Source organism: Mus musculus, chromosome 6 (assembly GCF_000001635.26).
Source record: "Mus musculus strain C57BL/6J chromosome 6, GRCm38.p6 C57BL/6J".
Classification (NCBI taxonomy): Eukaryota; Metazoa; Chordata; class Mammalia; order Rodentia; family Muridae; genus Mus; species Mus musculus.
The window spans coordinates 55,868,908-55,886,356 of NC_000072.6; the positions used below are offsets into that span (position 1 = coordinate 55,868,908).

General features: G+C 40.1%; 1 protein-coding gene across 5 annotated transcripts in view; it reads left to right on the forward strand.

The window, feature by feature from the left end:
* The window catches only part of Itprid1 (ITPR interacting domain containing 1), a 173,454-nt gene that overhangs the window by 63,618 nt on the left and 92,387 nt on the right, over window positions 1–17,449 (forward strand). For all 5 annotated transcript variants that reach the window (XM_017321524.2, XM_006505946.4, XM_006505949.4 and 2 more), the window contains exons 2-5: window positions 3,551–3,740; window positions 5,393–5,441; window positions 5,785–5,828; window positions 15,789–15,840. In XM_017321524.2, coding sequence (XP_017177013.1) covers window positions 3,578–3,740; window positions 5,393–5,441; window positions 5,785–5,828; window positions 15,789–15,840 — 308 coding nt within the window. In that variant the 5' untranslated portion in view covers window positions 3,551–3,577. The remainder of the gene's footprint in view (window positions 1–3,550; window positions 3,741–5,392; window positions 5,442–5,784; window positions 5,829–15,788; window positions 15,841–17,449) is intronic.

Below are 17,449 nucleotides of genomic sequence, written 5' to 3' on the forward strand. Positions count from 1 at the left end.
GTTAGTCTTAAATGTCAACTTTAAACAACATATAACACCTGGGAAAAGAGCCTCAATTGAGTATTTGTCTTTATCAGACTGGTCTGTGAGCATGTTCTGTTCATTCAAAACAAATCTCTCTATTTTTAAGTCTATAAAAGAAACCATGTCATCCTGGGTAGCAATTTCCCTAGGCAGGAGGCCTTGAACTATAAAGGACAAGAGAAACCTGGATGTTAGAAGACAGCATCTATGCATTTGTTTCTTCCTGATCTTGACTATGGATCAAGTTCTCATATAAACTTCCCCTCAATGATGGACTAGATCCTAGAAATGTAAAATAAAATAAAGGCTCTTTTCCCCTGACTTGATATTCTATCATAGTAATGGAAATTGTCTTAGTTAGGGTTTCCATTGCTGTAATAAAACAACATAACCAAAAGCAGCTTGGAGAGGGAAGGGTTTATTTTGCTTAAACTTCCACAACATGGTCCACCATTTTAGGAAAGCAGAGCAGGAACTTAAATCCAGCAGGAACCTGGAGACAAGGGTTGATGTAGAGACCATGGATGTAGGAATGATGATTATTGGCTTGTTCATCATGGCTTGCTCAGCCTGCGTTCTTATAGGACCACCAGCCCAGGGACAGCACCATCCATAATGGATTGGGCCCTCACACATCAATCACTAATTTAAAAAGTAATAATGTCTCACAGGCTTTTCAATAGGTCAATCTCAGTTGATGTTTCCATTTCACAAATGCCTCTAGCGTGTATCAAATTGACCTAAAATTAGGCAGCACAGAACCAAGACTAGAACAATTGGTGATTTCTTTCTTTCTCTTGGCCGTTCTTGACAGGGTAATGATGAGAGAGAAAAAGAAAAACATAAAAGAGGAGAGACTGAAAAGTACAATCAGTGGTTGTTTTGAATAGGCTTCCCATTAATTCTTTCATATGAACTAGTTATTTTACAACTATTCCAAGAGTGATGGAATGCAGTATAAAATAAGTTTGAGAATTCCTTCAAAGTTCAGAACGCAGCAGAGCTGAGAAGAGTCAAGGGATCTGACCTGCCAGATTTGCTATTTTAATCACATAAGAACCAAGGATGTTGTTGGCTGAAATGGAAACCTGCTACCAAACCTGATGACTTGCATTCAATCCTCAGACCTCGGGTGGTGGAAGGGGAGAGTAGACCTCTGAATTCTATAGCTTCTCCATACTTGTGCCCACTTGAAAATTAAAGGAATAAATGTGAAAGAAACACTAAACGAAAAACAAAACAGCCAACAAAAGTGCTGCCCAAACTACCTGGAGTTTCCTTTCCCATGACCATTTGGCCTGGTCCATGTGCTACGCTGGAGCCTGATGTGCCATACCACACTCTTGGAGGTGTAATGATTGTCACTTTGTTGGGATTTTTACATTTCCTGACTCTGCTATGGAATTAAGAGATAGGGACAGATGGGGTGATGTTGCTCAAACTATAGAAAATTCAAAACAGAATTGTTGTGTTATGTGGAACCAATTGTTTTCTCCTTTGGATTGTTTTCACCATTCTGAGAATTTGGTAATGTTTTGTGTTTTCTTTTTCAACACATTTGCTTATTGTACAAAGTGAAGATTTGGTACGTGTAACTTTGTATCTTTAAAATTAAACATGATATAACCAACCACCCGTATTAGTGGGTCTTTTTATATATACATGTCTATCAAAATAGAAGGATGTGGAAGAAAGGACTGCCTGTTTCAGGTTTTGGTGACCACATAATCCAGATGTAAGCTTTCTCCTAGGGTCAAGTCAAAGTGGCCAGCACTGGGTTTCAAATGGTCCTGGGAACAAAGGTGTTCCCTAGAGGAGACAGTAGGGCTCAAGCAGCACAACTGCCTGGCAATTCAAGGGACAATTCAATGGAACAATTCAAGGCTATCATTCAATTAGTTTATGTCCTTTTCTAAAGAGGCACATTGAGGGTCCAGTGAATAGATGTCAAAGTTGGCCATTCGAGCAGCAGAGACTTAACTCCAGAAGCAGACTTGTTTACTAACTGGTAGTTGCCCACTAAGGCAAAGTGAACAAGAGACTTCCTTTACCAATGGTCCCTAACCTCTGCTTCTGGCAAAATTTCCACTTTTGAGGCATACATTTTTATAATCTGTAGTAAGTACAACCAATCTGGTAGAGAACCAGTCTTCAATGGTTGCATAATACTGGAGGCTGAGGTGGAATTTACTGAGTGAAAGCTTGGGACATAAAACTAAAATGATATTTCTATCTAAAAATGAAACAATTCTCCCAGTGATTTGCAAAAAGCAGTGGCTCAGTTGACATGTAACATTCTGGCTCAGAACATAGTCAGCTGCTTGGTAACTCCTGCCCTTCTGAGCAAAATCTCCAGCTGAGACCAAGAAAAGGATCATATAATCGGAAGAACCTTGCTGTTCTGTGACATACTATTCTGTTGTTAAAGTTTTCTGATTCTCTAATGAGTGTCACATCTCAGGATATCCTTGAACAAACTTTTAGAATTTTACTTCTTGTGAAATTTTGCCTCTTCAAAGCTATCTTCTGATTTTTACTCACACCCACAAGACAACCTTTTCCTTAAATCTGAAAGAGTAAAAAATCCTGTGTAAAATTAAATAAATGCACTTTTAGTGCAGATCATAGGCATTCATTTTTCTAGTGTTATGAATTCTAGTATACAACTCCATCGAGTATGAAATATAATCTGATCTCTATTACTTGTGCCTTGATTTATTGCCATTTTTAAAAAAATTGCCAAAGAGGAGACTCAAAAGTTAACATTCTTGAATAAAATGTCCGCCTTTTGGGCCTTACATTTAACTGTTTGAAACGTTTTGGTTTTTGCATTTAGAATGTAAAATTAATAGTTATCTTAAGTATCAGTTCTAAATTTACATGAATGGCACATTTTAATGTATAAAGCATGTAAGGGCAGTGTTCCTGACAATTTCATCTGGAGTGCATGCCTGAACTTAAGAGAGAATCAGATATTTGCAGCCAGTCAGAATGGTTTGCCTTTCTCAGACACGAGTTGCGAATGACAGCTTATGTGTCACGTGACTTGTGATTGCGCACCAAAACCAGGAAGCTAGGAAGACTGCTGCAGCCTGGCTGGCTCTTCAGCCATGTCTATGAATTTAAAGACTGAACTAACGCTGACCGAAACATTTTACCACACTACTTTAAGCACAAAGAGTGTTTTTGAACTTGAACTTTGGTATCTTAATTTTTTACATGTTTTTTAAAACACCTGTTATGTGCTGAAAGTTCATATCCTCAAAAGTAAGAATTGTGTTCTCTATCCACATCTCAGAACACAGAATCCATGTGGATGTGGCTTTGTGTCTGGCAATGCCAAGTTACTCCCTTGGTCTGTCTGACCATCGTAAGGAAACTATTCTGCCAAAAATCAGCGGGGATTCTACTTGAGTAGGGGAGCCTGTTTCAGTGAGACAGTGACCTTAGATGGCTCAGTTGCTTCTAAGAATCCTTCCTGTCGTTGAGCTAAAACTCATTGTGCCTGGTTTGTCTGCCTGTGTAGTTTCAGTAAGCTTGTGGAACCACCCTCATGATAATGGAGGAATTACAAGGATCTGACACTCCCAGAGCAGGTCTGGAGATGAGCAAGAGAGATATCCTAAGACATACGAAGAGGGCATGGGCACCTCTGGATGGGCATCTGCTTCCTGACTCTGAGGAAGAAAACCCAATGGTCACTATGTATGTGCAAGGTAAGGGTCCTTCTAGGGATCTAGGAAGTGCTCTGCTGTGGGCAATGCGGGATGTGAGGCTTTTGCTTGGGAACAAGTGACCTCTAAGGACTTGATATTAAAGAAACAAGTGTTCCTGGCATGATTTCAGGCAATTCTATAAAACAGACATACATGACTTCAGCACAAATAGACCAGCTAAGTGATAAACACTGCTTCTTTTTCATTTCAATACCCTCATCCTAAAATCCCAAGACTATGAAGATACATTCAGGCCCAAGTCAAAAAAGCTTCTCCTCCCGACACCAACTTCTCCTCTTCCTCCTCCTCCTCCTCCTCCTCCTCCTCCTCCTCCTCCTCCTCCTCTTCCTTCTCTTCTGTTTCCTTCTCCTCCCCATTTCTTCCTTTTCCTCGTCCTCTTCTGTCTCTTCCTTCTTTTCCTCCCCATCCCCTCACCAACCTTCTGGTCCTCCTCCTCCCCACCCTCTCTTCCTCTGCCTCCTCTTCTTATTCTCTTTCATTTCCTTTTTCTTCTTCCTCTTCTTTGTGTACATGTGTATGTCAGAGATAGAGAGGTAATCTTGCTGAACTGTGAGCCGTGCAATTGAGCTAGACTGGCTGCCAATGAGATCAAGGGATCTGGGTCCTTCTAGTTCAACTATGCCCTGCTCTTTCATGGGTACTGGGGAACCAAATGCAGTTCCTCATGTTAGCATAATAACAAGCACTTGAACCACATGCCATTTCCTCAGCTCCCAATAAACCTTATTTTAGAACACCATTTGATTTAAAATTTCTTGGGCGTCTTGCATGAGGCACTGGTGATCATTGACTAACATGAAAAAGTAATAAAGAGGAAAACATTCCCATTTTATGTACGCATAGCACAAATGTACGCATAGCACAAATGAAGACCACTCAGCATCTCCCAGCTTTACTGGCTGGTTTACTTTACCCAATAGTCTATATGAGAATTATTCAAGTATTTTATGGATAAAGTCAGACTGAGCCCAGGGTATGATGTGGTAGCTAACAAGAGCTAGAGCAATTGTCTCTCAGGGCTGGTTCTGCTCATCTCCTTTCTTTTTCCATTTTCTAATTTTTGAGCTAGTGCTAAAGATCCACCTTAAAAGGCTGGAGCCTTTTTAACACACAGGTTGCCTTTGGAAATTCTGGGACTCTATGGCAATTTGTCCCTGGAATGAATGCAAATCTGGTTTCTAATCTGGCAGAGAACTCCTTGCAAATAAACATTGCTGGCTAGCTGCCTTAGGTAAATGTTGGGATTTAATAAGGAGAGGTTCCATGGTGATTTAGGGCCAACAAGAGAGAAACAAAAGTCTCATCCCTTTTTCTATTCATTGTATTCACGCTACGCAACTTTCCACCCACTCCAGCACCTCTCACCTCCATTGATTCATTTTGCCAGTCCTCTATGCTTTGTTCCTTTTTTCCTTAAGTTATAGTCGTTTGGCAAGTTTACATCCATTCTTGGAGAGGCTGATTATGGAAAACAGGAGGTTGTGCCTCCAGGGGGAAAATGAATATGCTTACATGAACATGTGACTAACTATGTAGGAAACAGAGCTGCTGAGTGTGGCAGATGATAGAGTGGGTCATTGTAGATGGTTGTGCTTTGACTAACAGATCTGGTGCTTTCATTTTCTTTGTAGAAAATTCCAAACAGGAAAGTATCCAGCAGTGGCTAGACTCTGGATTCTTGTAAGTGGTGTTTTATTTTATCTTACTTTTGCATGTCTGTGTACTTTATACAGTTCTCTTGCAAAGCTCCATGAAAATAATGTTGGTTAGCTCTCCCTGGAATGGGCTCTCAGCCATGGGTTACCAGGGTGGGAGAAGTATGGGTTTTCATATTAACTGAGTACTTGAGGATTGCTGCATTACTTCAAAAGCTGTATGTCAATGTGCAAGTACAAAGGTGGACTATTATTTGGATTCAACTGCCTGAATTTTTGTTTTGTTCATCAGTTTAATTACAGAAGCAACTTGGTAATAATCTCTCTACGTATATTGTTGGGCTCACAGTGCTTTGCTTCTTTTATAGTGTCTCTGTAAATGAAAACTTCCAGCAAACCATCAACCATACTGGTAAGGCAAGACAACCCATCGAAGCTGTGCTTTGTGGAGCTGAGTAGATGTATGTGTGAAAGGCACCTATGATAATCAAACTTCCTCAAGGGAGACTAAGAAGAGGCTCTTGGAAATAAGTCTATCTTCTCTCTTGATTTTATAAGACTAGGACTCAGAAAGTGTACCCATGTCCCCAGCAGTGGGTGATGGGCTGAAACCAGCATTCTTGCTACCATCAAACACTCAGACTGTAGCAGGAAACTCTCTCAGCCTCTGTAGACATTTGTAAGGATGTAATTATGTAAACAAAATTGTTTAGTTATTCATAATATATTGTAGTTTATTTCCAATCCTATTTTCTCTCTCTTTTCCCTCTTTTTTTGTATCAAGCATAACATTTCTATCTTTTCTCTAATGATATGTTTATTCTAGAGATGAACAAATGACTAAATCCTAAAACAAAGAGCACAAATATTTCTGAGACAGAAAGTGTATCATACTGCCTCCCTGGGGTTTGATAACAACATTATTAAAATAATGAATGCAGATCTCATGGATTCCATCTTTATTAAATGAAAATACCAGATTTCATGGGATCTGAGATTCTTCCATTATAAAATGTGCTTGTTTTATAAATACCTCTCAGATGGGTAAGATGAAATCTTGTGAGTGAAAATGAAAATTGGCATCAACACCAAAACACCTTGATCATATGTGTTAAAAATAATGTTCTAGAATTGATTGAATGCCTAAAGAATCTGTCTAAATATGACATAAACAAGGAATGTAATGATAACAGAGACAGTTATTAGTCTATTGTAACTTACCTTGCTGTTCTTAATTATTTTATATCCTCTACACCTTCTTCAATTAAGATTGACCAATGTTTGCCAGTCGATTAAAATTGGATCATTTTGCTTTTCCAAACTTTTAACTTTTTAAAAGTTTAGACTTAAAATTTCATTGAAATTCCCTCCTACACTCAGTTGCTCTACATTTTAAATTTAATTTCTTATTCTTTTAGAGTGCCATTATGTTCATAATGAATTTTATTCATTACTCATTACCTCCTGTCATCTTCAGTCTCTCCTTTCGCCATCTTCCCCTCCTTCCCAAGAAGCTCGTCCTGTTTTTATGTTCTATTGAGTTTAAGTAGGGTTGCTCATGTAAGCATGGGTGAAAGCTATTTCTTGGATTATATCCAATCAATCAGTAGCTACACGACTAAAGAACGTGATACCCTTCCGTGCCCACCATTAGCTGTCAATAATCACTCAGGGAGAGATGGGCCTCATGAAACCTTTCCTCTTCCATGATCAAGTATGGACACGCCCACTCTTGTGCAAGTTTCTTTACCTGCAGTGGGTTCATTGAGTCCAAGGCCATATTATTCCAAAAGAAGTCTTTTCACTACATACCTTCTCTTACCCTGGCCCTTCCATTTTCCTATTCTCTTTCCCAAATAAGACCTTGACTCTGAGAGAGAGAGAGAGAGAGAGAGAGAGAGAGAGAGAGAGAGAGAGAGAGAGAACATTATTTAAGATCCATTTTGAGCTTAGCACTCAGCCAACCTTTACTCTCCACACTGCTTTAACTGCTGTAGGTTGTAATGAGACACTTCTCTGATGGCAAATAAGAAAAGCATTAATCTATGGATAGAAACATGAGGTTTTAGAAGGCAAATTAACCACATTTCAATTAAATCACTTTATTTTTAACATAAGGCCTCCGTGATGTCAAAATTTCAGAACATGCTTCCAATAAATTGAATATGATGGCCTCTCTATTCATATCAATTCACACTCAAGGAAGAGACAGAAACATAAGTATATTTTATCACACAGACCTGTCTTTGACTCTTGTTTATGTCATGCTGTGAGGCCGGCATTCTTCCTTCCTTTGGTTACACTGTACTTCCTGGAAAATACAACTCATGGTCTGGCTTCATCAGAGCCAAGTTAGTGAACTATAAAGTATAAAGGCACAGCCAGGAGGGAAGCAGGGTCTCTGTGTGACTCTGAGGTCAGAGGGCACAGCTTTTACTTGGCAGCTTGTTAGTCTTCAGCAAGGCTTTTTAACAAAGCCTTCTTCTATAAGCTAACTGAGCTTTTGTCCCCCAAGTCCTTTCTCATTGGTCATATTTGGAACTCAGTAACCCATGTGGGAACATGGCTGGTTCTCATTCTTCTGTTGCAGTCGAAGAATTTGAATGTCAAGTGCTATGACTTTTGGTCAAAGATAGTTACAAGCAGGCAGGAAGCTAGACTTGCAGGCCTCCAGGAGAATATATGTGCATAGAGCTTATGGAATTCCAGAGCCACACTGGGAATAAGTTGAAGAGAGGGAAGAAAAGGGGTTACTGCTAAGAAAGGTAAGGTTCAAACTCAGAAAATCTGGTGAGGGTATAAGGTGATAGATATCACACTATCTTCCTACTTTCTCCAGAGACAGTGGCTTAACACAGACAGAAACTTCTTCTTAGTGTACTGGATACTTTCCATGTCCCTTGTTTCCATGTTAATTTTAATAATTGCAGAAGACTTGCAGCCACCCTTCCCACTTATTTGCCAACTAACATAGGCATTATGAATAATGCTCTTTCACTTTCAGCTACGTTTGATATCAAATATTATGGCATTGCAGTGAAAATCTCTCTGTCCCCCCTTTAAGTTACCCCAAAACATTGTCTAACAGTAGATAGTGACTTATAAGCAACTAAAAACTAAAAACTGCCAAGTCCAGACAATGTTCTCTTATTGGCCTCTTACTGCCAGTTTGACCATATGGGCTTGGTGGAGCAGCAAGGATCCACCCATAACCAGACATTCAAAGCCTCTTTGAGGACATAGTGCCAAGGACTGTGTCTATCTTCCCACAACAACTTACTCTTTGACTCAGATTCCATATTCAAACAAGATTGTTGCAAATGCCTTGTCAACTTCTGAGGACAGATTGAATGACACTGCTACCTAACTGTGAAAGTATATAGTCATTATAATGTAAAGATCAGACACCACCTGGCATATTTCACTTATAAAATGATAAAATTACATTGTGTATATGTAAAAATGTTTTAAAATAAACTTCCTTATGATTTATTATGGGTGAATGTTCGGCTATGTACCTATTTTATGTACTGAGGTGTCTTAGTAATTGTTTTATTGCTGTGAAGAGACATCATGACCAAGGCAACTCTTATAAAAGAGAACATTTAATTGGGGCTTGCATAGAGTTTCAGAGGTTAGTCCATTATCACTATGGTGGGAACAGGGCAGTAGACAGGTAGGCAACATGCTAGAGAAGTAAGCTGAGAGTTCTACATTCTGATCTGGAGAGAGAGAGAGAGAGAGAGAGAGAGAGAGAGAGAGAGAGAGAGAGAGAGAGAGAGAGAGAGCGCCTTACAAGGGCTTTTGAAATCTCAAAGCTTGCTTCCCCAGTGACACACTTCTTCCAATTAGGCCACACCTTCTTATCCTTCTAATCCTTTCAAGCAGTATTCCCTGCTGACTAAGCATTTAAATATATGAGACTATGGGGTCATCCTTATTGAAGCCACCACATTATATTAGATGATTTATGAGTGGAAGCTGAAGACATCCTGTTCTGGAAAGGTACATACATGTGGAGACTACTACTCTCAAGAATTCCACTCTTTCTAGATCATGGCAATTTGAGCTTAACATAGGCTACCCTTATGATGAGACCCTGTAGTCTCAGCTCGTCCTACTTCTTAATCTTTCTTCATCTCATGTCTCCTAAGTTGAAGTTTTATTCAGATGGCCTCTTGCCATTCTCTGAGGCCTTCTCAAATTCCATATCCTCTGAGCGGTTCCTCCAGGCTTCTGCATGGAGATGTACTTTTTCTGTAAAGAAGAAGAAGAAGAAGAAGAAGAAGAAGAAGAAGAAGAAGAAGAAGAAGAAGAAGAAGAAGAAGAAGAAGAAGAAGAAGAAGAAGAAGTTAGATCCGTCCTGGGTCCTACCGGGTAGCCCTTGGCTGATACTGCCTCCAATTGTTAGAGCAAATGGAAATCCTAACCAGGGTACAGATCATCTGTAAATTCAGTGGCCTAAAACTAGTCAGACAAGAGTCGTAATAAACACAAGGATGATGCTATCAGGTTAGAAAGTTTTCTCAGAAGACTAGACCTAGTCAATGAAAAATTAAGAAAACAGTGAGGCAAAGCAAGAACATTCAATGTAATGAAAGTAAGGAGTTTGAACAAGACAAAGAGATGAAAGAAAGTTAAATGTATGCAGGAACACATATGGAAGGAGATCATTTTGAGGAAATGTTTTGTGCAGTGAGGGAGACAGAAATTTTTGTTTTAAATAAGATGTACTCAGATGATAGATTTCTGAAATTCCAGAGAGGAAGAATCACATGCAGTCTCAGGATGGGCTTGGCATAGGAACACCATCTACGGTCTCCTTTCAAATGGGTAATTGTAACTGAGGTCTGCGATCAATAAGATTTTAATGTCATGTCTTTCCTTAGAAGAGAGTCCTGAGCAACTTTTGACGAGCATCTCTACTGGAGTGACCTATGACCTTACTACAACGAGGAAACAGATGTTCCTGGCTATGGGAATGGCTGTTACATCTTGAGCAGAAGCTATTACAGACTTAGGCTTGCAGCAAGGGCTTCCACTCGTGTCAAGTTTGAAATGGGAGGAAAAGAAATAAATGGCTATAAGGAATGAGAATATGATTCCAAATAGCTTTAAGATGTTGAATGCAAGTGTTAGCCAATATGTAAGAGTCTGTTTGGGGTAAGAACATGGGTTAATAATTATCCATACAAAGCTAACACACTGTGGATTACCCCTACAAAGTGTCCTGGTCAGGCAAGAGTTAAATTTGCAGAAAGCTACAGAATGTTATTATTTTAGAGCATTGCAGAACTGTAATTTGATTAGTCTATTGGACGATATTCCAAAGAACCAAATGTCTTCCATGAATCAGTCAGAAATGCTTAGGAAAACCAAAATAAAAAATGCTTTCTAAGCCAACAAAGGTGCTAATTAGTGCCTTCTGCAGATCTGACTGCATCTTCTTCAGTAATACATTGTGCAGGGTTAAGTGCGGTATCTGCTGCTTCAGATGGCACAAGTCCACCTAACAGTAGGGCGGATGGCTAGAGATTATATCTAGAAGGAAGCAGAATTGGAATTTTAACCACAGACGAGAATGAAATCAACAGACTTTTGTTCTCACTTTAATGGGAACCTTGGCTAGCAGGAATTCGCTGACCTTTGTTTCACCTTCTCCAAAGGCTTCCAGCTAGTATTATAAATCAAAGGAGGGGTCCTGGAGGGGGAAAATGGTAGAGAAAGCATGAAAGCCAAACAAGATGGAGTGTAGCACTGAAACTGCCCAGCTACCAGGGTGTGGCATAGCATCATAGATGCAGGTATGTTCCACCTATTGCACATACAACCTTAAGCCTGATGCCTACCGAAGTTTCAGGACATCTAGGATAATAGGGGAGGGTTTCCTTCCTGCTGTGGTGTTCCCCATGCTTCAGATTCTTGTTCTCATTCGAGGTAGCAAATGCTTCAAGGATCCATGCAGATAATCACTAATGAAGCAGGCAACATAAAGACAAGAAAATTGGAGTGTAGGCTGCCGTCAACAGATTGCTACCCTAAAGACACCTGGGCAAGCGCTGCAGCCACTTCCAAGTTTTAAGGAAAGTCTTGGAGTTCCAATCCCTGTGAGAACTGGCACCCCATGAGCCACCAGCTTGTGCCTCTCCTTCAGGCTCATCTTGGTACCAGGCCAGAGAAGCCTTCTTGACCTTGACAAGCCCGACCGTGGCATCCAGGAAGTTTATCTTACAAATCAGAAAACAACAACAAAAACCAAGGAACAGTTTCTCTCTTGGTGCTCTAGGCAAGACTCTCTACAAGTGGTCCATGTGCTGGGAGGCCAGCTGCTGCTTCTGCAGATTCAAGACATCATCACAGAAGCACTATGAGAACAGAAACTGGCCTCCCGGGGCGGAGAGAGGTGGGGAATGTGGACTAGAAATCAGTGAGTGAGCCTAATAATTGTAATAACCTTTTAACATTTTTTTAAAATCAGGCTTACTTTTAAAAGTCTTATCAGGTGTCCTGTGCTAAATTTTCTTCAGACTCTCAGCTTGGCAGCTCAAAGGGTTCTGTGTCTGAACGCACTGGCAGAGCCAGATTGTTGGGTCATTTCCAGAAGTATTGAGAAAAGTATCAGGAGTCTAGGAAAGCACTTGAGTAGCTGCACGTGTACTGTCATGATGCTGAAATTGAGGTAAGGGAGCAACTGTCTTCTAACTGGTGATGGTGCCTCACAGCATGTGGTTGCAGGACCAGAAAGCTCTCCCCCTAGCTGGTGCTGAAGGTGTAAGGTTTCCTTGTGTATCTGGAAACCCCACTGTGAGCAAGCCTGGCCCCCAACACGTTCCAAGAATGTGCCTGCTAACTTTCAGGAACTTGTTTTTTCCCTGGATGCTGGCTGCCCTTTGTGTCCTGGCAGCCAGCTGGATCCTCACTACAGCATCATGCAGAGGGATGTGCTCTGTTGTTTGTGTAGCCTCCGAAATCTCATGAAGAATTCTAGGGCATGAGGATCCAGAGTCCAGTGACTAGAATTTTCTGGGTGACTGCATTTTCTTCAGGGTTATGGTTTTTTAAAATGTAGCAAAGCTAAGTTAACTCTTCTTATCAATATCAGAAAATGGATCAGTTTCTCTCTGACAGTTTGAGCAATTCACTGTGGCCACAGTGCCAGACGCCTGCCTGAATATACACATTCATTTACATTTTCTAGGACACCCAGGACAGATAACTAGAAAGGGCCAGGGCAGCTCAAGAGCAGCCACGTGGCAAAAAAAATATAGCCAAATTTCTCAGAACCACAGAGTTCTTCCATGGGGAGAGCTGTACAGAAGAACAACAAACAAACAAACAAACAACAAAACAAATCCAAAAATCAGAATTCTCCTGATGAGCTAGTCCAAGGGGTGCTTACTCTGTAGATTACAAAGTAATACTAGAGGCTGTACTTATAGAAAGAGGGGAAGGAAAGAGGGAAGTTTGCTCAAAATGTTAAATAGACCTTATTTTACCTTCCATTTGGCAACTTGCTACTTAATTCATCATGACATTCTCTTCATGTAATTGCTTACAATTTGCACTGCGCTTGCTTTTATGACGTGATTAATAAGGTGGTAAATCAGATTTCTTTCCACTGACAACTTCACTCAATTGTCTGCGATTTTGTAATCTCGAGACGCTCCAAGACTGAATTGATTTTAGTGCACAAGTGAGCCACTATGGATTAATAATGCCTGTGCAGGCGAGAGGTCAGTACTGAGTAGACTTTGTTTATGAACTCTAGCTTACACTGGTGTCTAAATGCTTCATCACATTCCCTAGAATACTCTGTGAAGTAGCAATGACTTTATTTACTTATTGATTTCCCCTTCAAATTTATGTCTCCTTAAATAGCTACTTGTTAACATATGACAAAGTCCTTCCCCTCACATGAAAATCTGTAATGTGAAGATTTAGAAAGTCTATCTAGGCTCAGTGGAACAGTGATGTAATTTATTAGTCATAACTACCACTGGACTAGGAAAAGAGTATTGTACAAGAGCTCCAGGCTGGGTCACATCCTTTCCAATGAATTGTTTCTCAACCTGCTTTATTCCTGGGAGGGTCCTACTTGCTTTGCTATACATTCTGTGTATTTTACTCTCACCAACTCTTTAAAGTGTAATTGTACATGTTTGGCTTGCTTAAAATCCTCTATTTAAGCTGTGGCACATACCTTTAATCCTAAGTCTTGGGAGGGAGGTATGGGTGGGTTTCTCTGTGTTAAGTCCATTGCTGTCTACATAATAAGTTCTAGGACACCCAGAGCTACATAGTGAGAGGCTGTGTCAAACACAGAAACAAAGAAACAAAGAAGCAAAATCATCTACTTACCCACATAGCATTTATGTACTTCCAGTCTTTATTTCTCTAGGTCATGTAGCAGGATAGCTGAACTTTTAAACCCTCTTTAAAGTATGATGCTATGCACCTGGACTCCCAGCCCTGGAGAGCCTGAGATAGGAAGAGATGACTGCAAGTCTAGCTTGGAGTTCATAGGGAGACCCTGTCTTATAACAGCAATAGAAAAAAAAAAAAAGAAGAAGAAAAAAAATGACCAACAGTAATGAGTGAGTCTTCTTACCTTTACTCTCCAAACTTGAAACCCACAGTCAAGTTCCTAGGAACCTTGAAGTCATTCAGTGACTCACTACCTAGACAGTAATCTTGGCTCTAGACTAAAAGGCCTTTCATCACATGCAATGGTCTTCTTTATGCTTCCTTCTGTCAGGGTTTTCCATTTAAACCTTCTCCTGTTCTTTCTTTTCAGTAGAGGCAAGCTTTATTTTTTTCACAGTACTGGTGGCAACATTGACACTCATACATGTCACATGTTATAACAGGACAACCAGGAGTGAGAAGTCTGGTGGACATTAGGTTAAATTTGACCGTGATCTGAATATATCTTTTGTAGGTATTATTGACATGTTATGTTGTGACACAGTGTGAATACTACAGTGACTTTTAAGTGTCCCCTTTGATGTCTAACCAACATTTTGTTCCCAACACCATCCTTCTTGCATCTACCAGGCAACTGGACCCTCAGTACCATCTTCATCACATACAGTGTTTTGCTTAAAACAATGGATTTTCATATCCTGGTACATAAATGTAAATCTGTCTTTTTGGCTTTTAAACACACTACGGGACATTCTGTTGGCAGTGTGGTGTTTTGGAAAGAAAGAAAACAACAACAGCAGCAAACCAAAATAAGCTGTGGCATTTTACAGGCCAGGAGAAGTTTATGTAACTGTGATCTCTCCTTTCCTTCTCCCTTAAGTGTAAAATAACAAGGCCCATTTTAAGGACTTATTGTGAGGACTTGGAAGATTGTGTAAGAGCTGAAGACATGACTTAGCAATTAAGAATGCTTTCTACATATTTTGCAAATGATCCTAGTTCAGATGCCAGCACCCACGAGGTAGATTAAAACTATTCTTAATTCTAGTTCCAGGACACCTGATGTTCTTTTCTGGACTCCTCAGAAGCACTGTACATGCCTATATGAAGGCAAACACTTATGCACATAGAATAAAATAAATACATCTTTTTGAAAATTAATTTTTAAAAAAAGGCATAACTGGCAGGCTTTGCACAGTACCTCACACAGTTAGTGCAAAATAAATAGTTACTGCTGTAATTAGTAATAAAGGTACTAATAAATTCCTTAACTTTGCTATCTTTGACTATATATGTGTGTGTGTGTGTGTGTGTGTGTGTGTGTGTGTGTGTGTCTGTATGTCTGTGTGTCTGTGTGTGTATATATACACACACATACATACATAGTCAGGGAAGTATGACTACTTTTTCATGCATTCTGTGAAAAAACAAGGGTAGGACCTAAACTGAATGGTATAGAAAGGACTAGATGATACAAATGAATGGTAGAGCTGGGTGCCTGCTGAATGTTCCCTGCATGGTAGCCTTGACCATCTTCTACCTGTGATCTTGCCAGAGCACCCTGAGTTATCCTGTGCGAATACCCCCAGAACAGTGCTTCCCACCTGCTGCAGATGCCGTTTTAATTATCTCTAAAGCTACACCTTTGTCCAGGAAATTCTAACCCCACTTCAAAATACAAACGGCATCTTTTCTATGACACCTTTGCTAAGTTTCCTGTTTGCTGCTGATCCCAATTCCCTGCTCCACACTGAGTCCCCACCGACCCTCACATGATTTAGCATTGTCTAGGTCTTGTTTACCTCAGAGGTACAGTGCCAGGTAACACCCCTGGATAGGACTCCTCTCCCACAAAGGTTCTCCCGGAGCCGTGTATGACAATCATGTTTAACCCTATCTTTTCTCTTTTCTTTTTCCCTTTGTTTTGTTTTGTTTTTTGTAATTGCAGCTTCTTTGCACGAACAAGGAATCATTCAAATGACCGTGAAAGACTACATGAGGTACGTAGCCAAATCAGTCACTTCACTTTGAAATTCAACAGCTACATCACTGAAGCAGAAACAATGAGAATATTTCTTCTAAATAATTGTATGGATTTGAGGATCTCAGGAAATATCTCAGCCACTATGATTAGAGCATTTTCGCTGACCTTGGCAGAGTTAGAGCTTCCTTAAATATCATAAAGGAATAAGAGGATTAAATCAACAAATGCTGACCTGCTGTGAAACTTAGTTACAATATTTGCATAAATGCATCCTACTGCAGTGCATCAACTCACAGAAGGTATCATCACAGGTTTGTCTGGAAATGGTGGTGCTCAGGGCACCTCTTACTGACTGTTTAGATGCTGATGGGAAGCAGTGTGTCTCTAGTGGAGGAGAAAGTAGATTTCAGAGTGTGCTCCCCAGTACAGCAGCATGAGCTGGACCCTTAGTATCAAAGCTCACCTAAGACACACTGAACTGAAATTCATAGGTGAGGCTCAAAACTCTTCTTTGCAAACCCTTTAGATGATACTAAGGGACAGTCTAGTTCAACAGATGCCGGGATTGACTGAGCTCTTTGAGGCTAGGAACTACTTCCTGATCTTCCTGATATTGGATCATCTTGTAATGCCAGAATCCTTCCAGAAAACTAAATGTGGAGTGCTGAGGTACACACATTTCACAGTTATCCCTCCCTTAAGCGATTGGGTGTTTTTGTTTGTTTGTTTGTTTGTTTGTTTGTTTGTTTGATCTGATGCAATTATATGATTTTAAAGCAAAGCAAAACAAAAACAAAAACAAAAAAACTCCCAGGGAGCTCAAAGAGGAGACTGAGAGCTGGATTTAGGGTCAAGCTCATGTCCACATGATTGAATCAAACCTGCAAGCATTCATGGATTTTTCTGGATCTAAGTCCAGGGCTACTTCTATGTTGTTCTACTAAACATTGCAAAATGTATGTAGCCCTCAAATGTGGAAAAAAGGTATGGTAGTTTGCCTCTCTGACACTGTGATAAAACACTGATGATCAAAAGCAGCTTGAAGGAGGAAAGGATTTTGCTGGTTTACAAGTTATAGTCTTTCACTTAGGGAAACTGGAGCAGGAACCTGGAGGCAGGGACTGAAACAAGAACACAGAGGAATGTGGCTTGCTCAGCTACCTTTCTTATACAGCCTGAGTTCCCCTGCCTAGGGATGGATTTATCCACATTAGACTAGAATTTCCTCCATCCAGGAACAATCAAGAAAATGCCCTGCATACATTTCCATAGACCAATCAGATAGTGGCAACTCCCCATTTGGGGTTTCCTTTTGACAAGTGTCTTTATTTTGTGAGGCAAGTTGAGAAAAAAATACTAACCAGTACACAAGGCAATAATAAGTAAATAAATAAATAAGTTTTCCTCTTCTGTCAAGATCTACCGCCATTTAAGTGTAGAATTCATATTATTCAGAAACGTGTTCTTTTTCATTGTTAATGAAAAGATACAATTAAGTAGAGAGGCAGGGTCCAGATGTTCTTACTCAGTACGGACAGGACTAAAACAAATTTAGCAACTCAAGTTTAGTAACCTTGTCTCCTTGGGAACATTGACATCTGCAGAGTGTTGTTTGATAAATTTTA